The 19,550-nt window shown below is 35.7% G+C and overlaps 2 protein-coding genes across 2 annotated transcripts; both read left to right on the top strand.

Moving 5' to 3' along the window:
* Nucleotides 1–2,658: 2,658 nt before the first annotated feature.
* LOC148923098 (uncharacterized) lies at nucleotides 2,659–7,122 on the top strand. The gene is made up of 6 exons (XM_089061391.1): nucleotides 2,659–3,202; nucleotides 4,884–5,215; nucleotides 5,592–5,755; nucleotides 5,841–6,121; nucleotides 6,224–6,276; nucleotides 6,439–7,122. The coding sequence occupies exons 1-6, from the start codon at nucleotides 2,659–2,661 to the stop codon at nucleotides 7,120–7,122; spliced, it is 2,058 nt and encodes a 685-aa protein (XP_088917517.1).
* A 10,278-nt stretch (nucleotides 7,123–17,400) lies between these two features.
* On the top strand, nucleotides 17,401–19,185 carry LOC125203195 (pelargonidin 3-O-(6-caffeoylglucoside) 5-O-(6-O-malonylglucoside) 4'''-malonyltransferase). The gene is made up of 2 exons (XM_048101501.2): nucleotides 17,401–18,092; nucleotides 18,329–19,185. Exons 1-2 carry the CDS (start codon nucleotides 17,417–17,419, stop codon nucleotides 18,907–18,909), a joined length of 1,257 nt encoding a protein of 418 aa, XP_047957458.1. The 5' UTR covers nucleotides 17,401–17,416; the 3' UTR covers nucleotides 18,910–19,185.
* Nucleotides 19,186–19,550: the final 365 nt, after the last annotated feature.

The following is a 19,550-nucleotide window of genomic DNA, read 5'->3' on the forward strand; positions in this document are numbered from 1 at the left end:
TCATCAATTTAATAAAACATGAAAGCAACTAAAGAAAACAATTGAAACTTACTAACCAAGCTAAAGGCTTTCCTAAAATAGGCAGACAAAGTGTAAAAGTAAAGTGGGGACCATTTTTCTCAAACTAGTTGGGCTGACAGAAAAGCTGGAAAACCAAAAAGCAAAAGCAAAAAGCAAATCTGATTCTCTAACTAACTCCTACTTCATCTTCTCCAAACAACCAAGTAAAAACAGAGAATAGAATAGAGCTTCAACACCATTGACGAAATAAAACAGAGCATGCTTCAAAACGAGACGTAAACACGAAATTCAAGCTAGAACTACCAGATCTACGCTACTGGGTCAAGCAGAAAGCGAAATGAACACAGATTACCTTGCGTGCAGCACCTAAATTAACGAATCTCAGAAATCGAGCACGTGAACAACTAAATCTCATCCTCTAAACTACTGGAAATCATGTAAACAACATAGATCTAAACATCTAAGTCACCAATTGCGAAAAGCATCCAAGAAACATAAGTAAATAGCATCAATAACATGAAAATAAACACCAAATCTTCATAAAACCGAAAATAAGTCGAGATCCAAAGGTGAAGTCGTCAATTCCTCTGATGAAACTACATATTTAAGCCAAGAAAGCAACAAACTATCGAACTAAACTAAGAGAGCGGTGTTGTTAAGCACCTACGAGAGCTTCCTACCTAAACTACAATAGCGTTAAGCGCTACCTCTTCATTGTGGAAAGCTTCTATTTATAGAGTAGCTTTAACTTCAACCCTAAGGCAACTTCTTGTCGGTATTTGACCATTTTACCCTTGCAATAATTGAGGATCTTCATGTCAGCACGCCATTCTGTCTCCTTGACTAGGTAGATGACTTTTTCTGCGCTTCACCTCCATTACGCCATTATGTCTCCTTGACCAGGTAGATGACTTTTTCTGCGCTTCAGCTCCATTTCTACTCTTGTCGTCAACTTCCTGATTCTCCTTGGTCCGAGCGACGACTTCTGGTATTTTACTTCAAAATCAGCTATTTTGCATCTGTCAGGTCAATTAGCACAAACTCCTGGATCCAGCAGATTTCTGCACACTTAAGCTCAAAATTTGTGCATTATCTCCCCCAAACGCATATAATTTTAACCCAAAACCAATGCATGAAACGAGCCTTATCAATTTTCTCCAGATTTTACCAAAATTAGCCAACCTTTTCCTTATACCCATAGGACTCAAATTTTCCCCTATATATACCCTCTCAAACCTTTTCATTCAAGACACACTCATACTTACTTTACACACTTTTTGCTTCATAATTCTAGAGCGTAATATTTGAGAGTTCTTCAATGTGCAAGAGGTGAAGACGGATTCAAGTGAAGATCAAGGCTACAAGGATTCTACCTTTGGGTTTTATGGCTTTAGTTCTTATGTTTACTTTGTTTTCCCTTCATACTATGTTTTTAGATTATTCTATCATGTGTAACTAAATTCATAGGATTCAGGGATATGTTAGTAACGACTTTGGTTATACAATTCCTCTTTCTATTTAGTTTCCGTTTTGTTTTTACTTCGTTATTCCTTAAGTTGTTCCGTAATACTTCATGCTTGAGTGACACATTCGATGAAGATTTAATATAACTTGCTACATAATCGTGGGAGGAGGTTGACGAGTTAGATCCACTTAATAGACACTACAATTAGCTTTCCTTAAAACAACACTGTTAATTGAGAGTGAGGACTTTTCAAAGGTTTTAGGAGCTTTTAGGAGTTACGAATCTAGGATTGACAACCCTATTGTTAGTAATCTACGCTTGTACCGCATGAGCATAACTAATGTGACTCGTTCTATCGAAGTATAAACTGTGCTATGGTATTGTAGTTGGAATTTGTATAACCATAACTGTGAACGTGCATCCCTGGAATTCTCTTATCTCATATATTATATCTCTAGTTTTTGTTGCAATTAGCTATTTACTGCTTTCAATTTACTTGTTTTCAAAAAGATTTCAAAAATTCTTTGTTTCTCCAAATATTAAAAGAAGCTTATTAGAAGGTAGCCAGTTGGAGATATTATTCCCCGTGTTTGATAACCCGGTACTGACCTTTAGCTATACTAGATCTACCCTGTATACTTGCAGGTATTTTTAGTGCTAATAAAAAGTGCATCAAGTTTTTGGCGCCGTTGCCGGAGAATGACATCACTTTTTGATTGATATCTTCCAACAGATACTTTTGCTACTTTGGATTTTACTATTTTCATTTTCTTTTTCTTTTTACTTTAATGGATCTCTTCACAGGAATGGAGAGTCCATACTCTGATGAGCGGCTGGAAGGATACTACCAGGAGTACTACAGCCCCGACCAAGGGGGGATCATATTATAACCCAGATTGCTCTAATTTCTCATATGACGCACAGGATCTTTATATTGATGATAATTCTGAAATTTGTGCAGGAATGGAGGACCGAACACCCTCCAAATGGGACGAGATACTGGAAGTATGCATCATCGAGATCCAGGAAAATAGGAAGGTGACAAACCAACAGTTGCTTAATCTGGAAAGGAACACGAGCCTATTGGAGCAAGGTCTGGCGACCCTAGCCATGCAAATGGGGGAGTTGGAACTCAACATGGGAGCATTGGCCACGCAATAGGGAGCAAGCACATGCCAGGAACGCTTCCGAGTTTACCAGAAATCAATCTTAAGGGAAACTGTCATGCCGTGCAGCTCCGAAGTGGGACTACATATCCACCTCTAGAAGTATCGGATCCAGGAAGGGGGAGAAAGGAGAGAGAAAAGGGGCCGAACGACTCTAGGCCGGCCGCTGATCAACCGCCAGCGGTCGCTGCACCACCTCGTAGCGGTCCGCCAGAAAACCCCCAGGTTGCAAAACCGGATTTAGAGAGCGATTCTGATCAGCCGCCAGCGGTCGCTGCAGTGCCTCGCAGTGGCTCGCTACCCGAGATCCAGATCCCAGATCCGGTCTCCTCCAGTGCTCCCGTCATCCCATATCCCCAGAGATTGAAGAGTAAGAAGTTTGATGCCCAATTTAACAAGTTCTTGGAGGCAATAAGCAAAGTCCACATCAACATTCCATTGGTGGAAGCACTGCAACAGATGCCCAATTATGCCAAATTCTTGAAAGATGTGGTGGCTAAGAAGAGGAAGTGGGGAAAGTACGAGACAATGAACCTTACGGAGAACTGCAGTGCTATATTCTAGAAAGGGCTACCTACCAAGCACAAAGATGCAGGGTGTTTTACTCTATCTTGTGTTTTGGGAAATAATGTAGAGGGTAAGGCGTTATGTGATTTGGGAGCTCGACATTGACAATTGATAGGTCGGGACTGAGAGCACAACACATATCAATTAATTCATAATCCTCAGGTCAAAGAAATCCACTAGACTACAAGGTCTGGGAATTCGATAACAAGGAAGATTACGGTCGTTGGACTCACCTTCAGCCCGCTGTCAAGGAAAATAATACCCCAACCCACTACACTGTAACTAGCATAGAGAAGTAAGGGTCAAACCCACAGACATAGATAGGACGCGATTGAGAGTTAAGAGGACTTTGGACTGGTTTGGCTGCTGCCACGCAAATTTGGGTTGAGAACTTAACTACTAGACTCAGGAAATGCAAATGATCTATTCTAACAGCTAGACCTAGTAAAAGGAAAACATAACGAAAGCATGCATGATGAAAACAGAGATTTAAACAGAGTAACACTTCAGCGACGAAATTTACCAGACCTAGTGAACAACTTCACTAAAATGACTAGACAGACGAAGAACAGACCGTGGGGACCATTTCCAAAAACAGCAAAGGTACGAATGAAAAACTGCAAATAACTAACTATGAATTTGACTAACATCCATCTTCATCTTCACCAACGATTCGTGATCACAAATGCAGAAAACATAGTAAAACATCAAATCGGAACAGAGCATGTCTAATTGAACGATCAAATTACGATTAACTAAGAAAATAGAGTAGATCTACTACCACTAGACGAGGTAAATGAGAAAACAAGAACTAAACTTCAAAATCCATGCAGAATTTAACAGATCTAAACATCGGATGCTTCATCCGCTCTGGATCCAAGCCATCCACAACAAACCATAGCAAATTCCTTCTCCGATCACTCCGATCTAACCAAATCCAACCACAACTACAATTACAACACAATCCAACTTCAACAAAACAAAATCAAGTGCGATAAGCATCCAAAGTAAAGCAACAATCAACGTAAATATAAAACGAAAACATAACACAAACTTCCATAGCTAAACGATTAAGAATTCAACAAGGACTCAACAAAACAAACGCCAAGCTCGAACAGCGAAAATCGGGGAAATTCAGAACGGAAATAAAAATGAAAGCGGTAAATTGTTTCTTCGCCTCACGTGGAGACGGTGGTACACAATAGCAACTCAAAACACGAACCCCAATCCCATGAATTTCCGATATCCCCCATCAGGTGTGTTGCGTGCTCTTTATTTATAAGCGTGGAGTTGTTCTTCTAGAATCTTCTCTTGAATTTTCCTTTTTACCCTCCATCTAGAAATCTCCTCCGTCTAGTAATATTTTCCTTTTTCTGCTCACTTTTCCGCCAGATTCCTTCACCATGTAATTTTCTTCCTTCCTTCCTGGATTTGGCGATTTCTTCTACACCTGGCTTAAAAGTTGTGTTAGACCCAAGAAATTGTTGAATTTAACCCCATAACCAATGCATGAAATTAGCTTTATCAACAATCTCTGCCCCACTTCGATCACCTTACAGATGGAAGATAGAACAACAACAACACCAAGGGGGATCGTTGAGGATGTTTTAGTAAGAGTCGGTGAATTCATTTTTCCCGCTGATTTTGTAGTGTTGGACATGCAGGAGGACAAGAAGGTACCTTTGATACTTGGGAGACCATTCCTAGAAACCGGAGGGGCCATGATAGATGTTCAGAAGGGGGAGCTGACGTTGACCATAATGAAAGCATCACCTTCAACATTTATGACGCCCTGAAGTTCCATGGAAAGGAAGGAGCAGAAGGCTATCAAGAGTACAATGTCATCCAAGTGGTCACGGATTGCGTGGGGGAATTAGAAGTCACTTATCATCAAAACCAGGACCCTTTGGAATCGTGTCTATCGAATTCTCTCACTCCAACTACTGACCCTTCTTCTTGTGACGCTAATGTATGTGCTATGATTGCAGAGCTTGAGGTACTCCCCGAAAGAATCCCTCAATTGGGGAATACATTCTTGCCATTGCGAACCCCCAAGGAAGAGGAAGAGATAAAGAAAGCATTGGAAATGCCACGAGGTCCGGCCTAAAGTGGAATTGAAGCCGCTCCCCGAACACCTCAGGTACGCATTTCTAGGGCCAGATAGCACTTACCCCATTGTTGTATCTGTTTCCTTAAGTGATAGGGAATGTGAAAAGCTGCTATGTGTCTTGAACAAGTATAGGTCCGCCATAGGATGGTCTATTAGTGATTTGAAGGGGATTAGCGCAACCACATGCATGCATAGGATCTTACTTGAGGAAGGGCATAAACCTCATGTGCAAAACCAGCGTAGACTTAATCCAATCATGCAGGATGTAGTTAGGAAAGAGGTAATTAAGCTGTTAGATGCCGAAATTATCTATGCCATATCAGATAGTGAATGTGTTAGTCCTACGCAAGTAGCAGCTAAGAAAGGGAGGATGACTGTTGTACCCGGAAAGGATGGTGAGATGATTGCCACAAGAGTAGCTACAGGGTGGAGAGTTTGCATTGATTATAGGATGTTAAATGCAGCCAAAAGATCACTTCCCTTTGCCCTTTATTGATCAAATGCTTGATAGATTAGAGGGATATGATTACTATTGTTTCCTAGATGGTTATTCTGGTTATAATCGAATTGCAATTGCTCCCGAGGATCAACATAAATCTGCCTTTACTTGCCCTTATGGGATATATGCTTATAGGAAGATGTCTTTTGGTCTTTGTAATGCTCCTGCTACTTTTCAGAGATGTATGATGGCGATTTTTGATGATATGATTGAAAGGGTAATGGAAGTCTTTATGGATGATTTCTTTGTCTTTGGCAAATCTTATGATCATTGTCTTGAAAATTTGGCTATGGGTTTGCAAAGATGTGTCGAGACTAGCCTTGTTCTTAATTAGGAGAAATGTCATTTCATGGTAAAATAAGGTATTGTTCTAGGACACAAGGTATCTTCTGCAGGGATAGAAGTGGATCGGGCTAAGATTACAGCCATTGAGAGATTGCCACCCATGGTTCTATAGAAGGCCATGAGAAGTTTCTTGGGACACACATGGTTCTATAGAAGATTCATCAAGGACTTCTCAAAAATCTCTAAGCCTCTTTGTAGATTACTTGAAAGAGATGTGAAATTTAATGTTACGTCTGATTGTTTGCAGGCATTTGAAGATTTGTAGAAGGCTTTAGTGAGCGCGCCCATCCTCATCACCCCAGATTGGAGCCAACCATTTGAAATTATGTGTGACGCAAGCGATATAGCTCTTGGGTCCGCTTTGGGGAAGAAGAGAGATAAGATTTTCATGGTCATTTATTACGCTAGCAGAACCTTAGATTCTGCACAAGAAAATTATACGACTATAGAAAGGGAGATGCTCGCTATAGTTTATTCTTTTGATAAATTCATGGCTTATCTTGTTGGAACTAAGACCATAGTTTACACTGACCATGCAGCTATTCGACATTTGTTTGCAAAGAAGGAGGCGAAGCCAAGGCTAATCCGGTGGATCTTACTACTCCAAGAGTTTGATGTCGAGATCAGAGACAGAAAAGGATGTGAGAATGTAGTGGCAGATCATTTGTCATGGTTAGAGCACCCGGTGGAAGGAGAAGACCTATTGCGAGAAATCAGTGAGGACTTCCCTGATGAGCATTTGTTCCACACTCAAGCTACTTTTCCATGGTATGCCGATTTTGTCAATTATTTGGCAGCCAAGGTACACCCTCCCGATCTCACCCCTTATAAAGGAAGATATTCTATAGAGATATTAGATCTTATGTTTGGGACAAGCCCTACTTGTTTAAGAGCTGTGCAGATACGATTCTTAGGAGGTGCGTACCACAAGAAGATTGAGCAGCCATAGTAGAAAGATGCGCAACCATAGTAGAAAGATGCCACTCGTCACCAACTGGAGGACACTTTGGAGTACAACGGACCGCCATTAAAATCCTACAAAGTGGGTTCTATTGGCCAACCATTTACCGTGATTCTGCCAGTTTTGTGCTACAATGCAATGAAATTTCCTAGGTTTTGATCTTTTCCATCTCGTAGATAGAGGGTTCTGATAGCTTATTTCTAATAAACATGAAATTTATACTCACTCCGTAAAAGAAAAAGGGTGCAACGGATATGATACGAGAATTAAGACAAAATTGGTAAAGTAAGAGAGAGGGAGAAGAATGGTATGGTAAAGTAAGAGAAAGAGAGAAGAATGGTATGGTAAAGTAAAAGAAAGAAGGAGAATGGTAGTTAAAGTCATTTTAGTGGATAGTGAGACCTATATTATTAAATTGATATAAATTTTCAGAAATAGAATGCACATATTTTTAGGGGTGAGCAAAAAAAAAATAAATCAAAAACCGAATATCCGAACCGAACCGAAATTTTGAAATTCAGTTTGGTTTTTTCGATTTTTCGGTTTGGTTCGATTTTAAAAATATAAAAATTTCAGTTTTTCGGTTCAGTTCGGCTCGGTCAAAAAAAAAAAACTTGAAAAACTGAATTATATTTTAAATATAATATTATACATATTTACTCTATTAACTTAATATATTATATCATATACCATATAATATATATTCTTTTAATATATTTTATATAATATGTATTATATATATGCTATTAATTTTATATTATATATATTTATAGGTGGTGAGTTATATTGCTAACTCTTCTTTAAATTGCTAACTACAACTAGATGATATGCATTAGATTTTTAAATCAAAGGCCAAGATCAATCAACTCCTTGAAGGAACTGGCAGTGGAAGCGGTGCGACGGATTAACATAATTTAACAATTATTAATTGCACAAATAAATCACATAATAATCAGATCTATTTAGCGGATTATTTAGACAAAATCTATTCGTGTAATTCTCATATGTATCATGCTCATAACTTGAATTAATCATGCTTTAAGAATATTGAAACCTAAAACATGCTTTTCTACGGAGCAGAAATAATACCTAATTAATTCTCCAAAGAATTGAAGATGGCTAGCAGCTTCTCCACGTGACGCTTTGAATACTAGACCACAAATCTTCTCTCTGGTTCCCGAACTGTACTCCGATATCAGTGTGGGCTGATCTCACCAGAATACTAGGACTTAAATAAAGAAGACAAAAGAAATCCCTTTTGGAATAGGAGAAAATTTCGAACCCTTCTCAATAGGGGGGGGGGGGGGGACGAAAATTTTAGCTTATTAAAACTTATGATTTCTGTCTCCTTTATTCTCCTATTTATATTAAGTTCCTTTTGGGCCCAGACAGGGATCTATGGAAGGTTTTGGATATGAGCTCATCCAATTTACTTTTTACTAATTAAATTAAACTCACAATTTAATATAAGCTTAATTGGAATATTACGAGCAGCCACTACAGAAGTAATATTGAACTCTCCCCATCCAAATCCGAAATTATAAGTAATCCGGGTTTTCGTTTTAACTTTCATTTCCCGCGCTTAAGATAAAAATGTCCATTAATTAATTAATGTCTGCTATGGACTTAATTAATTAACTTCTTATTAATTCCAAGAGTGGACTTAGCATGAAACGCTTATTTATTATTCATAGAGTAATTAAACTCCAACTAGCTAGGTTCCGAATAATAAAACCTTGTTTCGCACTCCTCTTGAGGACATTATCAAACGAGACTCTCCTCGCGCACGATTCAGTATAATAGCAATCCTAGCACCGCTAGATATTAATCACCACTACCCAATATATCAGGTTTATTGGGGTACGAAAAACCCACACCATTTGATAAGTCAAAGTAATGCATAATCAATACCGTATACTCAATGCTAACCTATATTGATTAAGAAACAAATATTTATCAAGACCTCGCCTTTCAGTAGATAGCCTAAGGACAAGTCTTGTTGTTAGATCCGTTCAGTGCTATACCACACCAATGTCATCTTATTTCAGTATGGCTTAGAAATATGCGGACTGACATTGCAACCTTTTTCGATGGATAGTCTAATTTCATCTAGGTTGTGAAATTCTTCTTTTTCTTTGTTTAGGACTGACCGTGTTACCTTAAAGTGGACGCCGCCCATAACCGGTCTACTAAAACAAAGACTTAGACTTTGTTAAGTTAACTTATAAATTTAAACATGCATGAACATCCATTAAATGTAAAACATAACAACATTATGACAAAAATAATCTGTTTTATTCCTTGGAAAATAAAATAAGAGATTTACAGTATTCAATCACTCGAAACATGATTTCTAGTATATAAACTCTATCACTTCTAATATCAACACATTGTAAAAAAATGTAAATAGACTTTGTTAAGTTAACTTATACATTTAAACATGCATGAACATCCATTAAATGTAAAACATAACAACATTATGACAAAAATAATCTGTTTTATTCCTTGGAAAATAAAATAAGAGATTTACAGTATACAATCACTCGAAACGTGATTTCTAGTATACAAACTCTATCACTCTTAATATCAACACATTGTAAAAAAATGTAAATAAGGGTATTAACAAATTAGTTACACCTAACTTTTGAAAAATATCACAAAACTTTAAATGCATATAACTATCACAATTTAAATTATTTTTGCACTCAACATATATCAAATTAAATATAGTTATATAAGGATTCTAACGAGATCTCACCTGCATATGTTCGGATTTTTATGAAACAGTTTAATGTTAATGTAGTTATCACAATATGTCAACATACTATGTATAAAATGTCAATTCGAAATTGTATTGACATATTCAAGACATTGTATTGATATGTTTAATACACTATAACATTTTGATCCAAAACCCTAATTTTGAGAATTTTAATTATCCTTTTAAATATAAATAATAAAAAAACAAATTTACACATGGCAAATTATAGACCACTAGATCTCTAAACATCTTATGATCTCTAATTAGTTGTAGTTAGCAATTTATGAAGAGTTAGCAATTGATCACACCCCTATTTATAGGTTTGTGTTAAAATGACAACACATCTTAAAATGACACTGTGACACCACGTATCCAGCAATATTATAAACGCCACACAACAATAGTATAAACGCTACACATCAACCTATAGATTGTTTTCTAGCGTATTGGATATTGTTGGCCGATAAACAATTGCTGTAAATTGTTGTGTAGCGTATTGGATATTGCTGGCCGAGAAATTTTACCCTAGAGCATTTTTTATGATTGCCACATGGCAACTGATTATTCGTCTACATGTACAAATGATTGCCTAGGAATGGTGGTATGATGTTACTTTAGGTGTTGTCATTTTAACGCACCCCTTTATTTATATTCTATATAGATAAAATAAAATAAATTATATATATATACATATATATATATATATATTAATATATACTCCAGTTTATTTGAAAATTTCGATTTTTTCGGTTTTGTTCGGTTTTTGAAGTTCGATTTTCGGTTTTTTGGCTTTTGGGTTTCGGTTCGCTTTGGATTTTGAACTAAATTCGATTTTTCGGGTTTGGTTTAGTTTTAGCAAAAAATCGAACCGAAACCCGAATATACTCACCCCTAATATTTTTACAGGATGGACGAAAATGGAAAGTGCATATATTTTTATGGGACGGAGGGAGTATTTTTTAAGGCTAGTTCATTTTGAATATATATAATGTGAATTACGGTATCATATTGCATACGTTGGTATTTTAATATACATGTTGAGTTATGATACCTAAAAGACTTGAAAAAAGGTAAAGAAATGAGATGAAAATGAATTGGACACACACAATAGTCCTTTGAGTTGATCTCATTGTTCGCCGAGTGGTTCAGCAGTCGATGATGCAACACCCAACTCCTCGCTTTGTAACACATATTGATTCGAGAACATGCCCAACGACCCTGTAACGCCCGAGGCAAGAGTAGGAAAGTGATGCCAATGCAGAGGCATGGAAAATGAGCGGTTCCTACATTAGAAGCGGAGGGGGACATGAATGAATCGAAACACACCAGAACTAGAGGGATTATGAGGATATGCATGTATGAGACTGCATTTGAGGAAAGCTTAACAGATATGGTAGGAGCTACTCATACCAACAAATGCATCTTCTTTTATGGCATCCATTTTATAAGAACTCAAACGTTAGGCGTGCTTGGACTGAAGTGATTCTAAGATGGGTGACCCCCTAGAAGCCGCTGCCCAGAGAGCGTGTAAGTAAGGACAGAGCATGCTGTAAAGACTTGTGTTGGTCTATGAGGATATCCGTCAGTCTAGGGTCGGGTCGTTATAGCTTGCCGAATGAAAGTCAACATCCTGCCAAGATCAATGTTGAGAACCTGAGACCAAGTCAGTATTCCCCCGAGCGGCGCACAAGCTAAACCTTAGTTTGAGTTGATTTCTACTCTTTTGAGCTGTAGTTATTTACCAAATCAAAGAATGAGCCTTCAAGTTTATAAATATCCCACCACATACTTCATTGAAGATGGTCTAACTTTTGACATTAAAACTTTATATTTTGATTTACATTTTCATCTTTATTCATATTCTGAGTTGTGATCTATAAAAACGAACTAAAGACTTCAAGATCCAACCAAACATTTTATCTAGTTGTTATTTCAAAGAATGACGCAAAATAATATAAAGAATGACTGAACTGGGAGGTTGATGCACTTTTTATTAGCACTAAAAATACCTGCAAGTATACAGGGTAGATCTAATATAGCTAAAGGTCAGTATCGGGTTGTCGAACATGGGGAATATAATTGCAACTGACTATTATGCACTAAGCTTCAAATACTATCTAGATAAATAAGAGAATTTGGATTTTTGAAAATAAAAACAATTAAAAGCAAGCAAACAACTAAATGCAATTAAATCACAAAGATAAAATATGAGAGATAAGAGAATTCTAGGGATGTGCGTTCACAATTATGGTTATACAAATTCCAGCTACAATACCCTAGCACAGTTTATACTTCGATAGAACGAGTCACACTAGTTATGCCCATGCGGTACAAGCGTAGATTACTAACACTAGGGTTGTCAATCCTAGATTCGTAACTCCTAAAAGCTCCTAAGACCCTTGAAAAGTCCGCATCAACCCCTTGCACAATGAAGAACTCTCAAATTTATGCTATGAAATTAATTGTCAAATATGAAGGGTGAAAGATTAGGGTTGGAGGAGGAGCTATGAAAGCTCCCCTTCTTGGGGCTATGGAAGGGTGAATTCTATGAATGAGGCTATTGGGTATATATAGTCTTGAGAAGGATTTAAATTTGGTAATAAGTTTCCTCCAAGTATTAGGAAAGATAGAATTTTCGTGCCCCATAGTAGAAGGAAAAGATTTGGCTTCACAAGGTAATAATTTCTTTCTTTCTTTAAATTTCCGCCTGGACTGCAGTTGACAGCTTTGTGCGACTTTGGTAGAACGGTCATGACTCTCTCCATAGAACTTCGATTGAGGTAATATTTGTACCATCTTGAAGCTATTTTCAAGACGAAGAGAATGGTGTGTAGAACGCCCTGATCGGACTTTAGGATCGCCGACAAATTGAGTTTGAACATAGTTGTCGTGCGCCGCGTTATCCCGGCGGTCACTGGCAAGGGTCTAGCGACCGCTGGAGAGTGTCAGAGCCTTCTGGAGTCTTTGCAGCGACCGCTGCACTTGTTCCAGCGGCCCGCTAGGCGTCCTTCAGCTCCTGCTTCTGGAAATTCACCTTTATATGCTCTTTTTCTGCTCTATTTTGCACATTTATCACAAAATACGTCAAAATACCAAAATGGATAAAATATGCAAATTATGGACATGTAATGCAATTTTGACACTCAAAACGGACCAAATAATGGCCTTAAAACCGTGTAAAATCTGAGCGTATCAAAGGTTATCACAGAAACCTTTGTTTTCTGAAACAAAAATACTTCCTTCATCCTATTAGAAATGAAACATTTGCTTTTAAGCATGAGATTTTATGTAGTATTGTTTTGTGAGTTAAAGATGAGATAATAAGAGAGATGAAAAGTAAAAATGATGTTGTTTCCATTGTAGGAAAGATTTCATTTTTAATGCGACAACCAAAAAGAAAAAAGTTTCATTTTAAATAAGACAAATGGAGTATTATTATAAAACTAGTGTTAGCCTACGCGCTATGCGCGACACATAATATTTTTGTTCTATTAATTAGATATTTTGAATAAATTAAATAAATAAAAAATAACATCATTACATAATATTAAAAAATAAAAAAATATAGTACTATATAGAATAATATGTTAAATAGACATAAAATTAAATAAATTCAAAATTAAATAACATGAAAATATTTGTTAATTACGATACTTCTCAATATGTTATATAAATTAAATAAATTAATAATAACATCATTACATAAGATAAAAAAATTAAAAAATATAGTACTATATAGAACAAGATAAAATGATGTACAAAGCAAATAAAACATAAACATTATAACAATAAAACAATAAAAAACAATAGTTTGTAAGACTTAAAAAAAATTACTATGTGTGAACAATTTTAATTGTACAATAATAAGAATAGCAAAATAAAATAAAAAATAAATAATAAACACAAACGCAAAAATAAATGTGATAGTTTATGATCTTCGTCTTTTTTGCTTCCTTTCGTGATTTCGTTGCTTAAGGTGTTTTCTTTGCATGAAAACTATGGAGTGGTGAAGTTGGTAACAAATGTGTAATGTTATAGCTTCAAAATATTATAGATAGTCAGAATGTAAATTCTATATTTGTAAAAATAGAACATTTATAGTATGGACAGAAAAATTGAAATAAAACTAATAAAAATAAAACAAACTAACATCAAGAAAAAACTGAAATATGAACTAACATTGTTGAAACAAATTAATCTCAAATAAATGTACAACTATAGGTAAAGAGTAATAACCATTTTAAGAAAAATTCTTCCTTTTGCAAAGAATCCGTGATGCAATGGGACATGACCATGAGAAATTAATTATAAGCTAGCAAATGATACATATTTATAGACAAAAAGTTGAAAGTATTATGTAAATTACTTAGAACCGTGCCTTGAATCCTTGTTCCATGCATGGAAAAATAAACAATGAATGATTTTAGCTTTAGATAAATAACTAAAATTTAGTAATAAGCTAAGCATCGACACACATACCATCCAATCGTGGAACACACATTCCAAGAAGATTACATGGGCTTGTCCACGTTTAATGAACATTAACATGCATGCACAACACTCGAACATTAACATGAACTAGTGTTAGCCCACGCGCAATGCGCGACACATAATATTTTTGTTCTAATTACATTGTGAATAAACTAAATAAAATAAAAATAAAATCTTTACATAAGATTAAAAAATATATATTTATATTGTATAATATATTAAATAATTATACATGTAAAATTAAATAAATTCTAAATTAAACCAACATGAAAATATTTGTTAATTATGACACTTATAGGTCTCCACATTGAAGAAAAATATCATCGTTACAACAAATATACTTCAGTACTATAATAATAATAAATTGGTATAAAATATTTAATACACAACTAAAACGTATGATGAGGACAATAATAAACAATAGATCGTAAGAATGTAAAAAACTTATATGTGAACAGCCTTCATTGTACAATTATAAGAATAGCAAAATAAAGAACAAATATAAAATAAAACCCAAACTCCAATATCCCGCTGACTCTTACCCAACCTTATTTTCCTTCTTAAACTCCAAATTAATGATTGATGCATATGCGCGAAAACAAATGTGATAGTTTATGATCTTCGTCTTCTTTGCTTCCTTTCATCATTTTGTTGGTTTAGGTGTTTTCTTTGCATGAAAACTATGGAGTAACGAAGTTGGCGACAAATATGTAAAGTTGTAGCTTCAAAATAATATAGATAGTCATAAATTTATGCAATTTCTATATTTGTGAAAAAAAGAACTATTATAGCATGGACGGAAAAATTAAAACAAAACCACAACAAATAAAACAATCTAACTAAGAAAAACTTAAATATGAACTAACATTACCGAAATAAAATAATATTACATAAATGTACTACTATAGGTAAAGAGTAATAACCATACCGAGAAATATTTTTCCTTTTGCAGAGAATTCATGATACAATGGGACAAAACAATGAGGAATAAATTATAACCTAACAAATGATACATATTCAAAGAAAAAAAGTTAAAAGTATTATGTACATTCCTGGGAACCGTGTCTTGAATTCTTGTTCCCTGCATCAAAAAAAATAAACAATGTATGATTTTAGTTTTAGTAAAAGACTTAAAAAATAGTAATAAGCTAAGCAACGACATGCATACCATCCGATCGTGGAACACACTCCAAGGAGATTACATTGGTTTGTCCAGGTTTAATGAATTTATAAACGCGCACGCACCGGCCTAAAATTACTGACTGTAGATCGTTAAAGAAATTCCATTATGTGAACAAATTTATATTTTAGCGGAAAGTTGTGATGAAGTGAAGAGAGAAATTGAAAAATGAAATAGCATCTTGCAATTGATACATATTTATAGATATATAAAGTATTGAAAAGGAATGATAAGTGTGACTGTTACAAATTAATAATTTGCATGATTACATTCATTTTTGTTTGTTTTTTTTACTTATGAGGAACTGTAGTGATAATTGATAAACGTAATCTAAGTTTATGGAATAAGAAGCGTTTTATTTTTATATATTAAAGTCCACAAGACCTAGAATTTAATTAGTTGACCTTTCAATATAATAACTCTAAAATTTATATAGGTTCATTAATCAATTAATAATTCTTAATTATAAAGAACAAATTAACGGCTGCATTTAAGATGTAACTGCCGTATATAATTTTATCATTGCGCATACAATGAATTAGTTATTTCATAAATATTCAAATTAATTCCATAATTTATAAATATTCTAGAATGAGGACAAAACTTATAAGTATTTCATAAGAAGGCCAAAACTCGCCTTTTATATATGTATAGATTCCATGATGTGAACAAATTTTTACTTTTGCCTCAAATTTTTACTCTTGCAAATTATACATATTTATAGATATAAAGTATTGAAAATGAATCATTAATGTGGCAGTTACAAAATAACACGGAACCATTGTATTTTGTCCAATCACTAATTTGAATATTGTGAGTCAACAAAGTAACTCCTAAATTGAGTGAGACTAATAATCATCAAAATAATTGTCAAAGTAACTGACAATGTAAAATAAATATAAATAAATATAATATGGTGATTAGTTATTCCATAAATATTTAAATTGATCCCATAACTTATAAATATTTTGGAATAAGGACACAACTTATAAATATTTTAAAAGAAGACCAAAACTCGCCTTTTATATATAAAACCGGAGTAAAACAAAAACCAGGAAGTTAAAAATATAACTCAAAATAAGTAAATTATCTTTTTCGCCCCTAAACGATGTCCAATGACCAATTCCGACACAACATTTTTGGCACATTTTCAGCGTCGCCGACGTCTATTGCTGGAATTGCATCACTTTATTTTGTTTGACGCTAGAATAGGAACCGACAAGGTCTGATAGAATGATCAAGTCATGACCATAGATCAAACAAATGTTGACAAATCTAGTTAATACATCAATGTTGAGACAATTTTGTTCAATGCATAAAGTTTAGCATGTGCTTTCCTATGTATGCGGTCCCAACAGTCATTATGAAGGATTGGGACTCATTTGGCACAATGCATAAAGTTTAGCACGTGCATTTCCCATTTATTCTATCAAATACTCCTTCCGTCCCACTTTATGATTCCAAGTCACTTTTGCACACTCGTTTTGTAAAAATCATAATAAATAGTTAAAGTGGAGAAATTGTTAAGTAAGAGAGAGAATAATGTAGATAAGAGTATTTTCTACACTAATATCTCTCTTACTCTGCTATTTCACTACTTTAACTATTTTTTATGATTTTTATGAAATGGGTGTACAAAAATGACCGAGACTCCTAAAGTTGGACGGATGGGGTAAATAGAAAGGTTTGGCATTAGCACATGTATTCCTAGTCCCTTTATTAGAATGGTGGTTGGCACACATTGTTATCAAATCATATAGTCAATTGGAGTGAGTAAAAGTTAAGAATATTATATGTATATATACAAGGCTAAAAATTAACCATGACACATCACAACCCCACTACTAAACATGAAGATCAACAAAACCAGCACCAAGTTGATCAAACCACTGACCCCAACTCCTCAAAACCTCAAGAACTACCACATTTCCTTTCTAGATCAGCATGTTGTGAAGAAGTACATTGCTGTTGTTCTCTGCTACCAATCGGCCCCCGACAACGGCCGGTTGGAAGAATCACTCGCCGAAACCCTAGTCCACTTTTACCCTCTCGCCGGAAGATACATCAAGACCGATCTCATGGTGGATTGCAATGACCAAGGCGCCGAGTTTATCGAAGCAGAAGCTCAAGACGATGTTGAAGTAACGGATATGATCGGGAAGACCGACACCATCCACCTCTGTCCAGAGCAATACTTTGGTCTGGACGAGGGTGCTGATGATCCGCTCCTGTCGATCCAGGTCACGCGTTTCTCGTGCGGTGGGGCCACCATCGCAGTCAGTGTTTCTCATAGGGTTTTCGACGTGTCATCTCTGGAGACATTCCTTTCTGCTTGGTCGAGCGTGAGTAAAACGGATGGAGGAGTCGTCCCGGTCATCCCATCTTTCGTGCTCGCCACGTTGCTTCCAAACAAGGATGAAAAATTCGGGCTGGATTCGAACAAGTGTCAAGGAAAGGAGCAAAAGATTGCTGTGAAGCGGCTTTTGTTCGAACAAAAGGCCTTAACGAGGCTCAAGAGTGAGAGAAGTATAACAATAGTCTCTTCTCACTATCAAAAATTGAGACGCAATTACTAGCGTTAGAAAATTATTAAAAACACAAAATAAACCGTCCAGAACAAATTATCTTAATAAAAAGACGCTTTCTAATTTTTTTTTGGGACACTAAAACACTTTATAAAGCGTTGGTGGTAAAATTAGATGCACAAATTAGCTTCTTTAATAGCATTAAAAAGTGTCCTTATCCGATTTTTTTTGTTGCAGTGTCTGGTGTTCGTGTAGCTTGTGCCGTCATAACAAAAGCCTTGATCCGTGTTGACCGCGCAACGCAAGGCAAGAGAAGAGACTTCGTCGTGTTTCAGCCAATCAACATGCGGGGGAGGACCAGCGCGTCGTCTCCTAAAAACGCTTGTGGGAACATGTCGTTTGGCTCATTCACACGACGCGTTTCTTCTTCTGAGGAGGAGCTCGGGATAGGGGAGCTCATGGATCTGATCAGGGACGGTGTGCGGAAGGGCATTGCCGAATACAAGGAGATACTAGATCCGCATCGAGACGGGCGCGATGTCATCATACATGTTCGCAACAAGAATATAAAAGAGGTGTTTAAACCTGAGACCTTTGTGGTTTCTTTTACAGATTGGAGCAAGTTTGGATTCTATGAAGTGGATTTTGGGTGGGGGAAGCCGATTTGGAGCGGCGTCGGGCCGCAGCGGCCGCGTGGGAACCAGACTATAATGATGAGAAGCAAAGAGGGAGATGGGATTGAGGCGTGGGTGCACTTGAATGAGGATGACATGGATTTGTTTGAGCAAGATGAGGAGATCAAATTATTTATATCCTAAAATAGTACTTTAATAACGTTTTTATGAATTCACTTTTGAAATAAGTCTTTGTTAGTGTTCAGCATTCCTATTTCTTAGCTAGTATCTGTTTAGATAGTGTTCCTTATTGTTATCTATTTTCAGTTATGATAATTTGACCTTGTGTTTTTAGAGGTCTTATAAATAGCACCTCATTTTAGTGGAATAAATAAGTCATTTTGAGTCATCTTCTTCTTCTGATACGTTTTTTGGCTACAAATATTATCTCATTCTGTGTTCTCTGCCTTCTTTTTCCAACATGTGTATCTTGCAATTATGGTATAAATAGTAGTAGTAATATTTTTATGTGTTATGTGTAAGTTTTCACAAATGTGAAAATAGAATAAGTTTTCATAAATATAATGAGTTTTCAGTTTTACTAAAAAATTTGATGTCAAAGTTCTATAAAAATGATCGAACCCAAAGAGAATTTCATAGAAACTTTAATGTAATATATTAACAAATAAAAAACTGTAAAATTTATTTTCTCCACTATTTATGTGAGATCCATATATAAGAGCATCTCCAATGGAGATAAGAATTGGAGATAAGCTAGTCACAGGCTAGCCACTGATGCAGTTTCAACGTAGAAATCGGGCAAAAGCCGGCGGTGTCAGATTGAT

Source organism: Salvia hispanica, chromosome 6, assembly GCF_029641045.1.
Source record: "Salvia hispanica isolate PSC_SH4W2 chromosome 6, Shi_PSC_v1, whole genome shotgun sequence".
NCBI lineage: Eukaryota > Viridiplantae > Streptophyta > Magnoliopsida > Lamiales > Lamiaceae > Salvia > Salvia hispanica.

Bases quoted from the DNA above. Each gene is read 5' to 3' on its own strand.
- LOC148923098 (XM_089061391.1), top strand. From the start codon at position 2,659: ATGCCAGGAACGCTTCCGAGTTTACCAGAAATCAATCTTAAGGGAAAC. The intron at 5,216-5,591 runs GTACTCCCCGAA...CCAATCATGCAG, and splicing joins CTATGATTGCAGAGCTTGAG to GATGTAGTTAGGAAAGAGGT. The intron at 5,756-5,840 runs GTGGAGAGTTTG...AATGCTTGATAG, and splicing joins GCCACAAGAGTAGCTACAGG to ATTAGAGGGATATGATTACT.
- LOC125203195 (XM_048101501.2), top strand. From the start codon at position 17,417: ATGAAGATCAACAAAACCAGCACCAAGTTGATCAAACCACTGACCCCA. The intron at 18,093-18,328 runs GTATAACAATAG...TTTTTGTTGCAG, and splicing joins GAGGCTCAAGAGTGAGAGAA to TGTCTGGTGTTCGTGTAGCT.